We start from the raw sequence: 19,288 nt of genomic DNA, 5'->3' as shown, positions 1-19,288 counted from the left end.
GTACTGTATTTCCTAGTGAAACAGGTGCAAAGTGCGTCTCAGCCAATCACAGCGATGGGGGCGGGTCGTTCACTAACGCTCTAAAAGTGTGAAAAACATATTTTTCATTTCAGCTGGTCTTTAATAGGCTGTACCTTTCCATAATAAGTATGCTCTAAAACTATATCTTTATATATTCGTAATTTTAAAATGTGTACTTTACTCTGTAGTCTGTCTGTTAAGGAGATGCTATCCATAATCCATAATTTATTAAGTATGCTATGACTTTCCATACAGACCAAACTGAGTTCGGTGTCACTTCGTGGGATCAGCGCCTCCAACTCTGCAAATGACATCAGTGGGAATGATTTCCATGGCAACTACGCTTTTGAGGGAATTGGGGATGATGACCTGTAACCCTCATCCACACCCCCCCCCCCCCCACCCCCATTCGCCTTCCATTACTCTCAATAATTGGGATGGCAAAGATTCCCAGCTGAGCTGAGCCAAGCTGTGTGGATCAGAGATGTCGAATTCTGCAAGATTGTAGCTTCCCCCTGGAAAATGTGTTGCCTTAATACTCATTTAATCTCCTGACAGTCTTAATTTAGAATGTAAAAAGATAATCTAGATTTCAGTTTCTACTGTATCACGGTCATCAGATTATATTTGAATTCTCCCCATCTTTTAATCAAATTTGTGTGATATCAGTTAGATAACATTTGATTGTTTTTGTTCCACCAACATAATCCATCATTGTCGAAATGTGGTCAAAGAAAGCAAAACGAAACAAAGCTTTATATGTGCTTTAAAAACCAATTTAAGAGACACTTAAAGGGTGATGATTGAGAAGTACAGTAGCTGTGGAGAGGTGAAAATCTGTGGACTGGTGGTGTAGCGGGGGGAATTGTTAAGGCCATGTCAGCAGTGGGTGAATGTCAGCACCGGCGATGCCACAAACGAAACATTTTGGAAACATTGAACTACGAGTAGATGATAACTTGGCGAATGTATGGTCAGTCACTGCAATTTCATGCTTAGTTTAACCACTCAAGCCCTATTTTATACTTTGTAGTACAATCTTGTCGTGCAGTGAAAATAGCCGATCTGCAAGCTCACAACGTGTCGTGTCACTTTTGCACATGCTACTAGAGCCACGAATAGAGATTATTGTGCTGGGAATAGGAGCTCGGGTTGAACGGATTGATCCCAACGTCCTAGCCCTTATAAAGAGTAAAGGCATTGCTGTGGAGTTTCAGGACACGTCAAATGCATGTGGAAACTTTAGTGTTCTGTCCAGTGAAGAGTAGCAGCCGCTGGTCTGATCCCTCCAACTATCAGCACAGCGCTGGACTTAACAGAATTGTGGGTCTTCTGCTCAAACAGAAATGGAGACAAACCTCCAATGGAGCTCAGTTTGGTGTGACATGAGCTTGTAGATCAGTTATTTTCACTATTTTTGAAAGTTTTATATATATAATGACATGCCCAAAATGGGGGCACCATGTTGAATGTAGTTGACTGTTGTCAGTATCACAGTGGTATCAGCATTTGGGCTAGGGTTGGGGCCTGCCTTGGCTATGGAAAGTTTCAAAATGGTGAACACATGGAGTGACACTAGTCACTAGTGTCTTTAATGCTGTATAATGTTTGTCTAGCCGTTACAACTTAAAAGGCATTGTTTCATCTTTGGCCATGTTTTGACAATGAAGGAGTGTAACCATACGAGTGTAAAACATTTTACAAATACTGGTGGTATCATTTAAGATGTTTTAAGTAGGGATGCATTCATTTGCATTACAGAAATCAATGCATTCTTTCAAAAATGTTTGCATGTTAATTTTGACCATTTTATTTAATCAATCATACATACACTGAACAATGTCCTTGTCATAAGTGCCGCTTTCTATAATGCATTTAAATGTTCTGATTGGCAAAAGAAATGAATAGCCTGGAAACTAAGCAGTAAGAAAATCTAGATCCTTTGGTAGCTACATGTTCCCTTTCAACTCTAGAAACAAATATCCAGTACAACCCCACACTACTGATAATACCACAGAACTGGATTTTTGGAAGGTTATCTAAATTATATAGAGTCTGATGAATGACTTGAATCTCAATTGTGAGATGTTGACAGTTTAATCACATGGGTGGCATATGTTTGGATTGGCTATCTAACTAAATTTAATTCAGGGAAATATGTTATGCTACAGTATCTAGCCTTCAAGCTGTCAATGAAGCCATGGTAGTAGTGAGTAATGGTAGTCTTTGGCCTCATTATTTTACAATTACAATTTTGTTTCAGTAAAACTTTCACCTAATATTTTAGGCACAGCCACTCGTATTGCCTTTGCAAAGAGTCAAATGCCTTAACTTTATTTCTGTCTGAACTACCATTATCATTAGGGAAATGGGGCAGGTATGTCATTGATTTGAAACATGTTGTGTAGTCACTCAGCCTTAGCCAGCGTTGGCTAGAATCTTGCAGAGCACGATAGATTGATTAGTTTGGCGGAACTCCTTGCACTTGCTGAACCCATAATTTTGCACAGTATTACAGATGGAGATGGATATTTATTGAACGAAGTTGCTAATGTCTAAATATTGTGGGGGAATTTTCAAGGGGGCTCTGAAAATCATCTTTGATTTGTTTTTCAACCAATTATTTTTCAAAGTTACTCATAAATGCCAAAATATAGTTTACTAAAGCATTTTGCACAAAAGAAGCATTAAAAATTATAATGTCACTTTTATATTATGTACATGCAATTAAGAAAAAAGTATTCTCAACATTTACTAATATCTATCATCAATAGTTTATTGTAATCAAATAAATCAAATGTAATCTAAGCTGTATAGAACAAAAATATTTCAAGGACTAACATTTATCATTGTTTACAGAATGTTTAGGGAACTTGTTAAAGTGTTTACAAATTCCACATCTGATTTTTGATTGTCTTTTTTTTTTTGGTGAGTAATACTGGGTTGTGTGGAACATGCTCCTAACATTTTGTTAGTATATTGTGCCAATCATCTCAGAGGTTTTAGCTGAAAAGGTGCTTTCTTGAGGGCAGCACAATTGCTGGTTTGATCTCTGAACAAAAGTTGGTTACGGAGCGTTGCGAACAAAATGGACATTCATTCCAGATTCCAGTCTTCTATACTGTTTGCATCAGTTGGGGAGAGTGAGCAATGAAGCTGCATTTCTTTTTTTACCGAGTTGAAATCTCCAAATGTAAATGAACCAGTGCACTCTCATTGGATAGTCAGAACTGTAATCAAGAAATGTTATCAACATGTCTTGCTCTTTCTTTCATAATTTCCCATTTGTGTCCTCACTTGGCTATAGGGCGGAAAAGACACAAGGGTGTCACCAATGAGGCCTATTCTGATCATATTACTGAGCAAATACATGTAAGCTGCAATGTCCTGGATTTCAATAAATGTATAGTTGCCAAATTACACTCTAGGCTTTGAGTTTATTTCCTACTTTCTTTGACACTTAAGCATCAAAGTGTGTGTCTGTGTGTCTTCCAAAAATGGCAGGATATGGCTTAGCATGGGGTAGTGTGTTTTCTCTAGACAGTACCACTGTTGCATATCTCCAGCATGTAAGTAAAACCCATATTGTTGTAGGTGAGCAATAATGGAATCGCTACAGCAAGAAAGGTAGAAGTTTTTAGTTGAATCTATATTACTTATGTATAATATAAAACTAACAAAGAAATTAAAACCAGTCAGATATCCAACAATAAATGAACTTTTCTTGTTCATGTGTTTATTTCAAAATCCGCACTTAAGGCATTTATGAAAACACTGCATAAGAACAAAAGAACACTTGGGGAACTCAGCACTAATTACTTGGTTTCAATGCTCCACTGTGTCAGGGAAACCTGAAAAATGTGTTACTTGCATATAATAGTAATTCACAAGGAGATGAAAACGTAAACCATGACCTCAATGTTTGGCTATTAAAGCAACACTATGCAATTGGTTTTTTTTTTTTTATTAAATTCTTGAGCGTTTAGCACCAATTTGCAATTCAATACAAGTAGTTTCACTTCTAGAGCTTTAAGTGTTGAGGTGCGATCAGCCTTCTCAATTAGGACTTCTTGCCCTGAAATTCATCTAGGAGGGAGAGCTACTCCTAGGCTGTATACCGGCCCCACCAAATGTTTAGTTTGGGAGTCAGGATTTGAATCAGCCTGAGATGACCTGTCCTACTGCCTGAAGCCTAAAGGGCCATTCACACTGAGCGCTATAACTATATTATTCACCATTGTATTTTTTTTTATATAGTTGGTGTGAACTCTGCCATCCACATGACTTTGAACAATGTTTAATACTATGTTTTTATAGTTATAGTGCTCAGTGTGAACGGCTGTAGCCCTGCTGCTTGAGATATGAATGGCTTGTGCAGGGATATCCAAGGAACAAATCTTTCACTGAAAAGTTTAATGTTTGTGAGGAGCCACTCAAATAACTAACTACTTTTATACATCCCAGGATAGGGATTAAAGTCTTATCAAAAGCATCAAGTACCAGTCGCAGCCAACAAGTGCCAATCTTGAAAACGTACATAGTGTTGCTTTAACCAAATGTCCCTAACTTGTCACACATTCAAAATACAAAAGAAGAAAATGCTCTATATATATTAATAAGATATGCATTTGTAATGGTGTAATACAGCCACATTAGAAAAATAAACAAAAAACTATACTATACTGTATATATTCAGTTCTGACACTCTCATGCTTAATAATGAGTGTCTTTTTTCAAGTAAAACAAATGGGCTAATTTCACAGTCAACAAGACAGCAAATTGAAAGTAAAATGACTCAACATACATTCTCTCTTAATATAACTCTTCCCAAAGGGTATGAGGACTACGATTTGGGCTCAGACAATCAAGGACAGCTGACACATGGTTAAAATTCATGTGGCAAATACTTAGAACTAGTAAATTACTAGAAACATGTATGATTTGTAAACCAGCTGCTTTCCCAAAATTATGCCACTCTTTAAAAAACAAACATGGATCTACATGCTTTGTACTGTAATGACCATGAGCATTCCATATTCTTTTTGACCTTGGAGGAAGTCAAGAGATTAATTCAGCAAAGTAAGCAAGAGTGCCGGTGTAATGCACAAATCATTATTAGTACACTGATACCAAGTACATTTTCCTCATCCAAACTTATTTGAGTCGACCAGTCATGAGAAATTAGTAGAAGATGCAGCAATGCAAAGATATTTCCTTTTGATTGTGCTTAGATTTTGAAACGTTATTAATGACGCATGCACTTTCAGTTAGACAAGCTATGACTTCAGCACATTGATGCATTTCCAGACATTGTCTCCTAAATTAACTTTACGCCAAGGGGTTTAGTATACATTTAAATTATGTACACAATTTGAAACACGCGAGTCTTAACCTAATCAAATCATATCGGAAATTGTCTCCGCCAGGAGATCATGTTTTCACCCATGTGTCTGTCCGCAACTAACCTTGCATATTACTAAGACAACCATTGTTATATTTTTGTGCACGCTGACAGCATGGCCAAGAACCTCAATTCTAAGTTTAATCAGTCAATGGTATGTCATTTTTATTCATGATTGCAGACCGTTGTCACTCCAGGCTAGCCAATTAGGCACCTGTCCGTTCAGGTTATGGGATCTATACTACTAACTACTAGCCAATTATAATGCTCCTGTCCCTTATGGGATGTACTGGTACTAGCCAATCACAGGCATGCAAATATGCCTCTGATGTTAGACTGACATCAAAATATACATTTATAAATATGACAAATCATGTCTTAATGTCAGCACATTCAACTCAGTACAAGCTGTGTTAAGTCAGTCGTTAGCCCCTTTAACACAGTTTAGAGTGCTGATGTTTTCAAACGCATGCACCAAAGCTAATGCAGCATAATACAGTGCCGTCTCGCAATCACAGACATGTACAGTTGCCAAATGAGCATGCTGGATTTGAAAATAATTATTTGATTGGGACATCCCTTCTGAATTTAACATTAAATGTGTCATGCAGGTTGAGACCAGTCCCTCTCATCACACAATGCGCGCACAGTCAGGTCTGAGGTCTCTTCCCTGAGACAATGCTGGCATGGTCTGTGACCTTTGTCAATAGCTGTGTACATCTCTTCACTTGTCAGTTCTGTGTACAAACAAATGTGTAGCTGTACTATTCAGTGAAAATACAGAGTTTACTTACTCTCACTAAGGTCGTACAACTGTGGGGACATTTCAAATGGCAATATTTGACTGACTGACACAAACATACTTGACACAAGGAACTAACAATCACATTTAGCTGATTAAATAGACATTGAATGAAAAATCTGTTCAAAATGACGTGCAGGATCTTACTGACATTGGAGCTGGGAGGGTCGTGCACATATATTGCAATGTGTTAGGCTAGAACATTGTAACCTCATGTTTGTGCTAGTGATGACAACATGCCACACTACTTTTTGATGTATTCACTGTCCAAAGCTTTGCTATACAGCCTGTCTACTCTGGCTGCACTATAATGATGTAATGCGAGTCCTTTAATATATCCCTTCCCTCATTGCCCTGTGCCTTTTCATACTTGCGCACAACCCCAAAACAATTGTCACTTGCCCCAGACAGAGAGGAAGATGGAGAGGTAGGGCATGCATCCTGGCGGAGATTTGCGCTCTACAGAGCACCCCTTTCTAGTCTAATACTGTGATGTAGTTGATCAGCACATAGAAATATCGAACACTGTGTTAGGGCCGTTTCTAGTATAATTGAAAAAGCTATGGTATAGTACTGAGGTCTCCTTACAAGGAGGCTCAACAATAGGTCCTTGCAAAATTATAATTGACACGTAACAAGCGAGTAAGACAAGTGCTAAGCACTAATTTCAAAATGCATATCACAACATTTAAAACAAATTATAACTTGCCAGGTTTAAACAATGATTTGGGCCCAAGAGTTCAAAACTTGTAATACCTATGGATCAGATTTGGATTTTCGGTGTTAAAGAGATTTGATTGATCAACTTATTTTGTTTGCTGAGATAATTGTATGATCATCACAGATTGGATACCAAAGTCATCCCAATTCAGTTTTTGGGTTTCGAACTAAATTTAACCAAATTTCATCCACTCGGTTAGGGATTAAAAGTTTTGGGCCTAGGGGATCCAAATTATATCTTGGCACGTTTTAAATAAACCTGAAGATATGTTTATTTCTTAGTTTCTTGGCATTTCTTTCACACTTTCACATTTACTTTCTAAAACTATGTGATGCAGCTTTAAGAATTCAGGCAAAGTAGGCATGGGTTCCACATATTGAATAATATTAGGAAAAGGGTGAGAAGTGGGTCTAAGGCATGATGTGTGGGCAGTCTGGAATGGCAGTTTTGTGGGGATTAGCATATTATGGTGTTAAATGAAGACTTACAAAGTGGAGCACTTATCCAAGTCCATTTCACTGGCACAACAGCAACAAGAGAATAGAAGACAGGCTTTGAACAACTTCTTCAACCACACTATCCAAAGGCATCAAAATACATTTTTTTCCACAATTGTGCATGATTCCACAAACAAGTAGCAGCCTCTGAAGACATTTGACGAAAACACAAAACAGACCCAAATACGAGACAAACACGAAAACCGTATAAGGAAAACAATACAAACTGCTGGTAGCTTAGTGTTGCTGAGTTTTACTGTATACAATCTCAGGTTTGTGGCACAATGTGCTATATTCCCTACCTAGACATATACTGCATATCTACCCCTACATCCTTCCTCTGAGTTTGAACCCCGCCGCCCACTGCAACTCCTATCCCTTCTTCCACGTCGTCCTCTTCGTCGTCATTGATGGGCATATTCGGAACTTTCACCCACCCTTCAGTGGCCAGGCCGTGCTTCTTCTGGTGTCGCTTGTAGTTGTCCCAATGGCCAGTAGTGTAGCCGCACTCCACACATTTATAGGGCTTCTCCCCAGTGTGCCTCAGCATGTGGCGCTTGAGGTTCATGCTCTGGTTGCAGCTATAGTTGCACACTGTGCACTGAAAGGGCTTGGCGCCAGAGTGCACCCGCTGGTGTCTCTTCAGGTTGGCCAGGTTTCCGCAGGCGTAGTCGCACAAGTGGCACTTGTAAGGCTTCTCGCCCGTGTGCACTCTGTGATGCCGCTTGAGGTTGTCGAAGTGTGCCGAGGCGTAGTCGCACTGCGGGCACTTGTAGGGCTTCTCCCCACTGTGAGTTTTCATGTGGCGCGCCAAGTGGTTGGGGTAGTGGGTGAGGAAGGGGCAGGCGGCGCAAGTGTAGACCTTGTCGCTGCGCTCCCCGGGGCTGTTGGGCGACGACGAAGAGTCCTTTGTCAACATGTCGAGGGTACACTTGGCACAGATCTGAGCCGAGGAGCCGTCCTCGTCCTCTAGGACAATGCCACACAGCCGGCAAGTAAAAGGGAAAAGGGAAGGAGGGAGGGTGCCATCTGCTACCCTCATCCCACCACCACCACCACCGCCGCTGCCTGGGCTCTCCAGGAGAGGACGGGGCTGGTGACCAGAAGCTGGGTTTGAGTTTGGTTGGGGTGGTGGTGGTCTCCCTTTTAAGTTCTCAAACGGCGACAGGTAGTCACTGTTTTGGGCATCCACGTTCACGTTTGGAGCTGGCTTCATAACGTCTGCAAATGTATTTGAGAGGAAAAAAGCCAAAGAGAAACAGTGAGCTAATCTGAACATACTTTTTAACACTTTAAAGCAGGGGTCTTCAACGTTTTCAGGCCAAGGACCCCCTATCTGAGAGAGAGATGAAGCAGGGACCCCCCTACATATTGTATAAAATTGTGTTTTAGATTAAACTTTTTTTGTTTACTTAGTCTCTTTTTCCCCTCTGCACCTATATACCTCTTTGCCGATCTACAAGCTCACAACGCCTCACACCTGAGCTTGTAGATCTGCTATTTTTGGCTAAAGTTCTCCTCCGAAAAAGGGATGCTAGGGTTCAAGTGGTTAAGTTAAAAACAATAATCATATCACCCAAAGATTTGGCGGACCCCCTGTAGTAACTCTGAGGACCCCCGGACCCCCTGTTGAAGACCCCTGCTTTAAAGGAAAGGCAGGGGACTATTAATCAAAGTAAGCATATCACTTAATATCAACTCCCACCTTTTTTTTAATTGTAGTATAAATTTAATAAATAATCCTATCATTTATGAGATTTTGAGGAGTAGAAATGTTGTTTACATTACTAAAAGAAAATCACTCCTGTATACCACTATAATTATAAAAATGAGGTAGGTACAGGCCCACAGGTTGGGAGTCACTGATATAAAGGCGATAAATACCTTTGGTTGAAGCACCACGCTCTTCCTCGTTGGGTCTTCGGCCAGTCACTAGCCTTTTCTGACTGTTTTGGCCAATGGTAGGTCGATTTGTCTCCAGTCCTGCCCCCGGGGAGGTTGTGTGCATGCGCTGGTGCCTCTTGAGGTTACCCAGGGAACTGCAGGCAAAAGTACAGCGGTCACACTTGTAGGGTTTCTCCCCTGTGTGAATACGCAGGTGTCTCTGCAGGTTCACTAGTTGGGCCGAAGCATAGGTACACAGCGGGCAGTTGTAGGGCTTCTCTCCGTTGTGCGTCTTCATGTGTCGTTTCACATGGTTTGCGTAGCGCGACGAGAAGCCGCAGATGGGACAGGCGTGCAGCTTGGGAAAGCCATCCTCGCCTAATTTCTCGCCCCCATCGTCGCTGTCAATCTGCAAGTGGGAACCTGAGCGAATCCCACTGACGCTGCCGAATGGAGAACAGAAGTCCATGCTTTTGGCTTCCTTGGAGGCTTTGCAGCACCGAAGGCAGTATGGGCCGACCAGGTCTATGCCAGGTCCCAGAGGGTCGTCACGGAGCTGGCCGCAGCCCCTGCAGGAGAGGTAAGGGGGAAACGTAGGTTCAGTCTGGGCTACTCTGCCCTCCTCCTCCCTCTCATTGTCTGCAGTGTTGCGTGAGTCGTCTGCTTCACTTTCCATGCTGAGCTGGCTGTAGGCAGGGCTCTGTTCTTCACCCAGAGGATACACAGAGAAACCAATCTCAGCAGCTACTTCTGTGAGGGAATGACAGACAGATGTTATTCCAAGCGTTTCCAAATGTGAGTTGTGTGGCTGTTCAACAGACCATAATAAACAACGTGCAATTTCTGAGTGCATATTTCCATAACCATCATTTTTTAGGCAATCTTTAGCAAAGCTGCAAATAGTTTTGAGCCTTTCTGCACTGTTATAAATTATATGCCCTAAGTAAAAGGGGCAGTGAGAATTAAATACTAAGTCCTGGACTCAAATAATAGTGAAAAAATACATGGTATGAGGCTCAATTCATACCATGGTTTAGAGTTGTAGTTATCCTATCTGCTACGAATCAAACACGGTTTCAAACTGTCCAATATTATAATTATGTTGTACCTGCAATGACAATAAAGGCATTGAAATGAAAACAAATAATCCAAGCCACAAAACCATAGCAGATGTAAACAGCAAAAAGGAATGCCAACAAGTCAGACCTTGTTCAGAGTCGGACCAAATTAAATCACCCCAGGAGCATAGCTATTCCTGTTCTAACATTTCCTCTCATACATCTTGCAGAATTATCATTTCATAAAAGTACAAATAAAAATGGCAAACTAATACAGAACACATTCAGACATTCTTGGCTGTTACCTTAAATGCTCCTATAGGCTGGTACTGTGTACGTTGATTCAAAGCCAAAAGCAACAAAAAGAAAAAGAAAAAAAGAAATCTTCTCTGAAATATGTGAGCGGACTCATGCAGCATTCAGTTTTCATACTCACAGTGCTACTTTTACGCCGTGACATAAAAAAATAAAACAAAATTGCATTACACTTTTCCCAGACAAATACTTTAAAAAATAGCAGATCGCCAGTCCCTTCTCCCTCGGTAAGACGCCCTTCCCACGATGCTTGTGAAGCAAACCAGAGAGAGCTGAACTACCCTGCTTCAAAGACGCACAGGGAAGATGTGAGGAAGGCAGGAGTTGGGACTGTCCTTTTATTCAGGCCCCCTTTGGAAACCCCTCGTGGATGATTACCAAGCCTAATGATAATGATGATGACTATAATGGCTGGGCTGATGATGATGATAATGATGATGAGGGTAGAAGATGATGATGAGGGTAGTAGATGATGATGATGATGATGATGATGATGATGATGATGATGATGATGAGGGGGAGACAATAATGGCAGTTGGGGAGCGGGGGAGCGGGGAGCAGAGGCAGCAGCAGATGATGATGATGATGATGATGATGAATAAATGCCTTCCTGTAATGGTGTCCTTGATGGTAATGGCTGTCTTTTTATGACCCTTATATAATAATGGCAGCACATTTTTTTTTCCCTACTTTGCCGTTTTTCAGATCATTCTTTCTGACAAAGAGTCTCAGTGGGAAATATGGGCTGCAGGCGTAGCTCCATTTCTCTTCCTGTCACAAGAGAGAGGCCCTGTCAGATTCAGGCCCCCTGATGTCTCCCTTTAGTGATGTTGCCTTTCCAGATACGAGGTGTACATTTGCTTCAGTAAAACTAATCAAAGATTCTCGTCGATACTAAATGGAACGCGGCAGCAGACGAAATGTGCCAGTTACCAGGTATTATGGTACCAGGGTCCCTGCAGCAAACTGACATAGTTGGAATAGTAGCTTAAATTGACAATTATTTATCGAGGGGGGGGCCTACAAGAAACGTCAACTACATCTGCAAGTTCAAATCGGCAATACTCAATACTCAATTACTTCATTAGAATTGATAGTGTACTCCTGAAGAGTTCACAGAAACTGTGCAAGCTGGGATAGTAGGTTGATCACAAAAGGTAAAGCATAGCAACAAAACAAAACCCCAAACAATGTAACCATCCTTCATATACACTACCCCTGATTAGAATTCAAGATTGCAAACCTGAGAACTTGTCCAGGCCTAGGATCTTGTCATGATCATCAGAGTCACCAAATGCAAGGTCTTGTCCTAGAAGGAAGTCAGTCTCTAAGGTGAGGTTTGCCGGAGCGTCAAGGGCTACACCATCTTCAGAATCCACTGTATAAATAAGAGAAACCAGTCAACCATGTTACTACAACAACAATATATATTCCTCCCAGAATTTGAATTAAGGCCAGTTTATATCCATTTGTATGGAAATGCCATAGCTGCTGTTCAGCACAACGTTCGCAATCATTCATTAAGCATTGTTTACTGTGTGTGTGTGTGTGTGTGTGTGTGTGTGTGTGTGTGTGTGTGTGTGTGTGTGTGTGTGTGTGTGTCCATGGGATTGCCCATGAACCACACATTTAAAGTCATAAAGACAGAGAAAATAGCATTTGATCAATGCAGCAACCGTGTTTAGCCACGTTTGACATTCTGGGGACACCCAGGGGTCCTTGGGGGGGCTCCAGGGGGTCCCCAGAAAAAAGTAGTTAATACAGAATCACAATCCTTTTAAATACTTTATCCATTTAAACGTTGGCTATTAAAATTAGCAGATCTACAAGCTCACAGCGCTGCGCTGCGAGCTTGTACATACGCTATTTTCTTTTATATTTGATTTTTTTTTTTTACATAAATCTTCTCTTCTGGGGGTCTCTGGAACAAAACATTTTCAGATGGGGATCCGCAGCCAAATACATATCAATTTGGGGGTCCTTGACATGAAAGGTTTGAGGACCACTGGATTAGTTTCTGTTTCTTTACTAGGGATTATACGGCGGAAAACAGAGCTGAAAACAGCAGTTCACAGTATGGCTCCATACCTGCGGGGCAACACATCCTCCATGTTTTGAATGAAATCTCTAACCACACTGTTGGAAGACTCCAGCAGGACTACCATTTCGTTCAATGGGGCTGTTCCTCATTTTCAGTAATGTTATTCTACTAATAACATGCATTGTTGATCAAATGCTATTTAGGGGGCCAAGCACCAAGGGTGTAGGCACCATTATGTATGTTTTTTTTGTTGTAGCTTTTTACGAAACTTCACAGAATGGTAGATGCAGATGGCCAATCCCATGCCAGACGACTTATTCTGATTGGCCAATAGAACCCTTAACAGACGACGTCACACTGATAAGAACCAGTATGCGTGCGCAGGCCGGCACCAAATGACCTGTCAGGTCTCGCTAGGACGCGCCTCACTAGCCAACACACAAGAGGAGGTTGAATGTACTGAAACCAGCACACCCCGAAACAATATGCTGGGAATTGATTGCATGAACCAATCACTTGTGCGTCCAGTCTCAATGTTGGTTAACAAATAATTGGTCTATAGAGCTATTATTAATATTATTATTATTATTACTATTGCATTTATTATAGCAAACCGCAAACTCTAAACAAGAATATCTCAAGGACAAACTCTGCCTATTTTGATTTTCCACATTTTTTTATAACAATCTGCATGAAATTACACACATGTGGACTAATATCTAAAACCGCAGCATAAGAAATGTTGTAAAAAATGTAAGCCGCCATGAATGAGCCAGTGAATATTGTAGAGGGCGTGGCTTTTCACAAAAAGGCTAATCGTTCGGCGCTCAGGTGGTGCAGTGGTAAAGTAGCTGCCCACCACCACGGAGATAGTGGGTTCAAATCCAGTCGTGCATCCGGCTTTGTCGAGCGTCTATAAGAACGCAATTGGCCCATGTTCGGGGGAGGGAAGCCGGGCTTGTGGTGTTTCAAGTAACACCACAAAACGTATGTATATCAATAGACAAAGGCAGAGGCCGATCCTCCGTTATTGGCTCATGAAAAATGGGGGCGGGCGGTAGAGCGTTCATGAAAAACACATAAATCCTTACTTTTGGATTTGTTTTTGTTTTTTTGCAATCTGCACACACTATCTATGCAACAATAGCTAAAATCCCAGCAAAGGAAAGGTTTGTACTGTACATACAAAATTCAAGTTTCCATCATGAGCCAATGGATCTTGTAGGTGTGGCTTTTCACAAAAGGTGAATAACACACGAATACCGTCACATAACACCACAAAACCTTGTATGCTTATCAACAGACATAAGCAGAAGCTCACCCTCCATTGGCACATGCCAAAATGGTGGTGCTGGAGAGCTCATTTCCAATTTAGACCTAATGTCCATTTGGATTTTTCAGAAACGTCTTACAGTAGATGAAGGGCAAACCCTAATGACAACTGGAGGAATATGAAGCCAATTGACCACATGCTGTTGTTATGTGTTGCAACTTGTGCTCACTGCTTGGCCCCTGGTATTGCTGCTTGGAGGTATATTTTGTTGTCGTCTTTGTTAGTAAATAAGGCTATGGGTACAGTATGTGATGAACAAACGATCAACCCAGCATTCGTTGTTACCCTTGTATTATCCATCCTCTGGCACAGCAGCATCACTTGATATGCCTGCGCTCGGTTGGATAATCTTAGGATGACGATGAATGTGAATGTTAAAATCGTGAATACTGTGGAACATGATGGTAGTGGCACAGTAGGTTTCAGATAAATCATCTGTGTTCCACACTGTGGACAGTGGTAGTAATTATATAAAAGAATAGCATGTTAACAGGGGTTTAACGTTGCCGTTTCTGTAAGGATATGGCCATGATGGTGAGTCCAAATCTAAAAATAAATATATCACCTCTAGGCTGATACACTACGTATTCGTATTCACTATTCTTAATCGATGACCAACTGAGGATTGGTCCATCCTGCAAACAGACCTTGAGAACAGCACACTGATAGAGAAGTAGCCACCACATAGACTGTAGAGTCTTCAACCCTTAGGAGATAAGGGCAGTTTCACATTCCATGTGTTCTACATCAACATGAATACACTGGAAGGTCAACAGCTTGTGTTATAGTGTTGGTTATGGTGTTAGAGAAGCAAGTTTGGTTCATGCCGTGCTCTTGTGCTCTGGCCCCTACCTAATTGGGGGTGCTGAATTGAATGGGTCCAAGTAATCATGCAATTAATATCTATTCTGTTATGAAATGGATAAATTATATAATCTCAAGAATGGCAGCTGCAGTTAGAAGGTAAAGCTGTACCCACTGTTCCATCCAAAAGGTAAAGCTGTACCCACTGTTCCATCCAAAAGATCTTTACACTGTACCAGGGGAAAACTTCCAATTGTTTTTATTTTATCATTTCTAAAAAATAGAAAGAATAGAAGATCTACAAAACTCACAACGAGCTTGTTGATCGTCTATTTTCACTATTTTAGCATGACACCGTTGTACAACAAAGTATAAATTAGAGCTTAAGTGGTTAATCAGACTCATCAATGTAGTTTATAAATAAATAAAAAGTGCAATGTTTGCGTCAATTCATTTATATATATAGTTTTTTTCATGCTTCAATTATTCGATTAATTAAAGGAGGAATTGATAGTTGCAGCCCTACAGCCGACCCCCCCATTCCATTATATGTAGAATTCTCTCTACCTCTGTTGTTAGTTACTGTAATTTAAGTGATGATGGTGAGCTTAATACTAAGTACAAATGTCACCTCTAAGTAGAAGAGATTAGGACTGTATGTTTTAATTGCTCTGACTGAACTTTCAAACTCCAAAATGATGAATGGTCCGTCATGCCAAAACACAGTCCTTGAGAACTGAACACTGATAGAAGTAGTCACCTCACAGGTTTTTGGAGAGATTTCCTCCCTCAGGAGATAAAGCAAGTTTCACATACACCAGAAGGTTAACAGCTTGTGGAAAGAGGGAGTCTGACTGAAAAACCTGTCAATAAATTGTACGTAACAATAACAACAGCATCCAAACCTCTGATTTATATACTGTAGCAATTTTCTAAGTACTCAAATTCACTTGAATTCACCAGCTGTTGTCAGTCACTTCTTTACTCAACAAAATATACATACTGCTATGAATAACCTAACCATTGCCATGGTGATTACAGACAATTTGTTTAGTTTGTTAGTTATATTAAAGATATATATATATATTATTGTTCAAGGACAACTCTCAGTAGCCTGGAAACCAGACAAATCTGAGTGTTAAACACCTAGTGGCCTCTCTTCCAAATTCTCCCTGCATTATACCACCATCTAGTGGCCACATTGGTGTATATCAGAAGATGGGCTTTATTTTCCAATGAGCCTTGAGAAACACTGAAATGTCAGATTTTTGTACAGTAGATCTGCATGGAAATGCCAAACCTCCATGGTATTAGCTTGGTATTGGATGTCTTGAAGTGCAGCAGAATCCTATATATGACTAAATAAATTATAGTGTGCTTATATATTATAATATACATTCAGAACAAGAATGTGCCAAGCTATTGAGTGTTTGTGTTTTTCCTGGTCACTTTTTGATTGACCTAAGATATTGCCACTCATCATCAGACTGTTTGGGAGCATTTGAAAAAGTGTGCAGACTTTATATTTTACTTTTACCGCTTTTGCCCAGCCAGTCCGGCACCTTGAGATTACGTTTTGTGGATACAAGTAATACAACAATCTTCTCCACTCAATGACTGTGCACCAGCCTCAAGCAGTTCACCCAGTTTACCAACTAGAGAAATATTCATTAGAGCCCAGAGTGTATTAGCTCCCTGGACATTCGTTCTGCAGTATGTCAGTATCTCTCTTTGGCTGATGAATGGCAAGTTCTGCTGAGTGGAATAAGTAGTTACAGTATGCTCAGACTAACTGCACTATTTGAAATGGCAACGGTTTCAGCACTTTCACTGAAGAATGTCTGATGGCCAAAACTGACAAAGCAAAATGAACACAATGTTTCATCGTTCAACATTGGAAGGGATAATGAACCCTTAAGCCATAAACTGTCAGAATAAATAACGGTGCAATAATAATAATAAGAAAAAACGCTATTCAAAACTGCCTTTTCATTTTTGACGTGATCATTAATCACTCACACTTGACAGGTTGTGGATTCTGTTGTTTTTTTCTTGGCATCTTCCGATTAGCCTCTCTCTTTTTTGCAACCTCTTCGGGAACACCTCCAAAACCATCAGCTCATTCTAAACCCTTTGGAATTCCTTCAGTATTTCTAAAGATGAAAACAGAAAACAGAACATGGCATTTGTACTGTAACCCATCTTTTGGGGGTGGAACAGGTTGTTGTATAAATTGCAAATAGCATGTTAGCATTAAACTATTTAATAAGAGAATACTATTCAACAGAACATAACCTTTTCTTCTTCTATGTTCTGGGTGAGACAGCTTGTATTAGTTAACCACTTAAGCGCAAACTTTATACTTTGGCTATTTTTGAAAAATGTTGAACATTTTGAAAGGTTTTTGATTACAAATAAGGATGCCAGGGTTAAAGTGGTTAACATTTGCTTCCAATCACCATTACCATGACAGAAAATAATTTGTGTTGACCGCAAATTTGACAACCTATTACAGAGATAGCCCCCAAGGGAAATCGATACCCTTTTTGGGTTGCACCACTTCTACTTTAAATAGACTATGGCATAATGAGTCTACACATTCATATTAACACTGAATGAATGAAAAAAACCAAAACAGCCTTAGCTCAATTGCGGTGTTAAATGTGACGACATCATGGAATAAACGAGGAGAGTAGCTTTTGTAGATACCTGCCTATGCCCTATGTTGTTAATTCCTTCTCCTTTTTTTTAGGGCAAAATCAAAACAAAGTTGCAGGTGGTTTAAACCCAGCAGTTTCTATTTAATCAAATGCATTATCCACAAGATAGATATGTTGAGATGCTGGTAGGCAACACGCTAGTAACGTTATATAGCAAGAGAGATAATATTAGCTTTGACATTTGGACTACTAGGGATTTGGAAGCAAGCAAGTGGGTTAGTTAAATTAGCAACCACACAGAGCAGAGCTAGAAGCACTATTCAGACTGAGCTTAGCAATAGAAGGCGACAACAGGCGCTACCATGATGTATGTATCCCATAGTTCTTTGTGAGGTCCAATGGTGGAAAAAGTACTCGCATTTTTTTACTTAAGTAAAAGTATCAATACTGCAATGTGGAAATACTCTGACACGTAAAAGTCCGGAATTAAAAATGTACTTAAGTAAAAGTACAAAAGTATTGGTATCAAAATGTACCATAAGTAGAAGGTACTCATTATGCAGAATGTCCCGTTTCACAAGTTTTCAAATGTATAAAATGTATATAAATCTTTTGAAAATAGCAGATCTACAAGCTCACAATGCCACACATTGTGAGCTTGTAGATCGTCTATTTTCAAATGGCCGAAATGTATATAGGGCTGAAGTTGTTACTGTATGTTTTGTAATAATAATCCAAATCTACAAAGTAACTAATTAAGTTTTCAAATAATTGTGGTGGAGTAAAAGTACAATATTTGCCTCTGTAGTGGAGTAGGAGTAAAAGTACTGAACATTGGAAATACTCCAGTAAAGTAAAAGTACCTCAACATTGAACAAAAGTAAAAGTACAGCGCTTGAGTAAATATACTTTCCACCACTGGGGCCCTCTGACTACAGTGACAGCCTTATTAATGCCTTCATTCCAGCTCTATTGTGTAGAGTCAGTCTACACAATAGAGCTGGAATGAAGGCATTAATAATGCTGAGAGTGAAAGAAAATCTGACATCAATACAGACAGACAAGTAATGGAGCTGGATTACTACAAATGCAGTTCATTTTGGTGGTTAAAAAACATCCACAGCAACTGCAGTGACAGTATATCATCTGTCCTGCTATAGCAGAGGTAACGCCTATGTTAATCACCCATAGCAACCGCAGTGTTTAGGCTACATTGTGTAAGCTTGATGCTAACGAGACATTTCCTAAATAGCAGTCCCAGAGAGTCAAATATCATAATAATATTAAGTATATTATGATCTTAAGTATCATGTTATCATACATCTTAAATGTAAACAAAATGTGCACAATATTTAGAAAATGTACAGTTGCTCAACCTAGGATTTAAGCCCAATTAAGGCACCCTCGTCAGCTAACGTTGACATTGTAGCGACTGCGACTGACTGGCAAGAAATACAATTAGCTCATGTTAGCTTTATAAGAGCTACCTACCCGTGTTAACCGATGAGACAGAGCTAAATTAGCCCACAAGCTAAGGTTTACCTCACTAGCTATCAAGCTAACTTACCTAAAAAACGTAAATATTCCTTTCGGATGCGATATTTACCGTCAACGTACGCCTCATTAGGTGGGAAATGCACTTGGTCTGATGCAGAGCGTCTAGAGATCCGCCATTTCTTTATGAGCCGCGGTGACAAAGAAAGGCAATTAATGGTGTTTTTCATAACTTAATTGATTTTCTGATTTTTCAT

The 19,288-nt window shown here is 40.1% G+C and overlaps 2 protein-coding genes across 11 annotated transcripts in view; one reads left to right on the top strand and one right to left on the bottom strand.

Moving 5' to 3' along the window:
• snx17 (sorting nexin 17) overlaps positions 1-3,443 on the top strand; it is a 33,679-nt gene extending 30,236 nt beyond the window's left edge. For both annotated transcript variants that reach the window (XM_080454032.1, XM_080454031.1), the window contains exon 15: positions 277-3,443. In XM_080454032.1, coding sequence (XP_080310158.1) covers positions 277-396 — 120 coding nt within the window. In that variant the 3' untranslated portion in view covers positions 397-3,443. The remainder of the gene's footprint in view (positions 1-276) is intronic.
• Positions 3,444-3,723: 280 nt separating this feature from the next.
• On the bottom strand, positions 3,724-19,288 carry znf513a (zinc finger protein 513a). Of its 9 annotated transcripts, none has more exons than XM_080454024.1 (5): positions 19,144-19,278; positions 16,897-17,030; positions 11,943-12,077; positions 9,327-10,076; positions 3,724-8,663 (listed from the first exon to the last, which is right to left on the bottom strand). In XM_080454024.1, exons 2-5 carry the CDS (start codon positions 16,934-16,936, stop codon positions 7,741-7,743), a joined length of 1,848 nt encoding a protein of 615 aa, XP_080310150.1. In that variant the 5' UTR covers positions 16,937-17,030; positions 19,144-19,278; the 3' UTR covers positions 3,724-7,740. The 9 variants fall into 9 exon arrangements, with proteins under 9 accessions (XP_080310150.1, XP_080310151.1, XP_080310152.1 ...); XM_080454025.1 differs by having other exon boundaries at positions 19,155-19,243; XM_080454026.1 differs by lacking the exon at positions 19,144-19,278 and adding an exon at positions 17,587-17,697.

The sequence above is a fragment of the Gymnoscopelus braueri genome (assembly GCF_963280865.1).
Source record: "Gymnoscopelus braueri genome assembly, chromosome: 16".
NCBI classification, from domain to species: domain Eukaryota; kingdom Metazoa; phylum Chordata; class Actinopteri; order Myctophiformes; family Myctophidae; genus Gymnoscopelus; species Gymnoscopelus braueri.
Note: the sequence above shows the minus strand (reverse complement) of the source record. Positions and strands in the feature narration are given on the sequence as shown.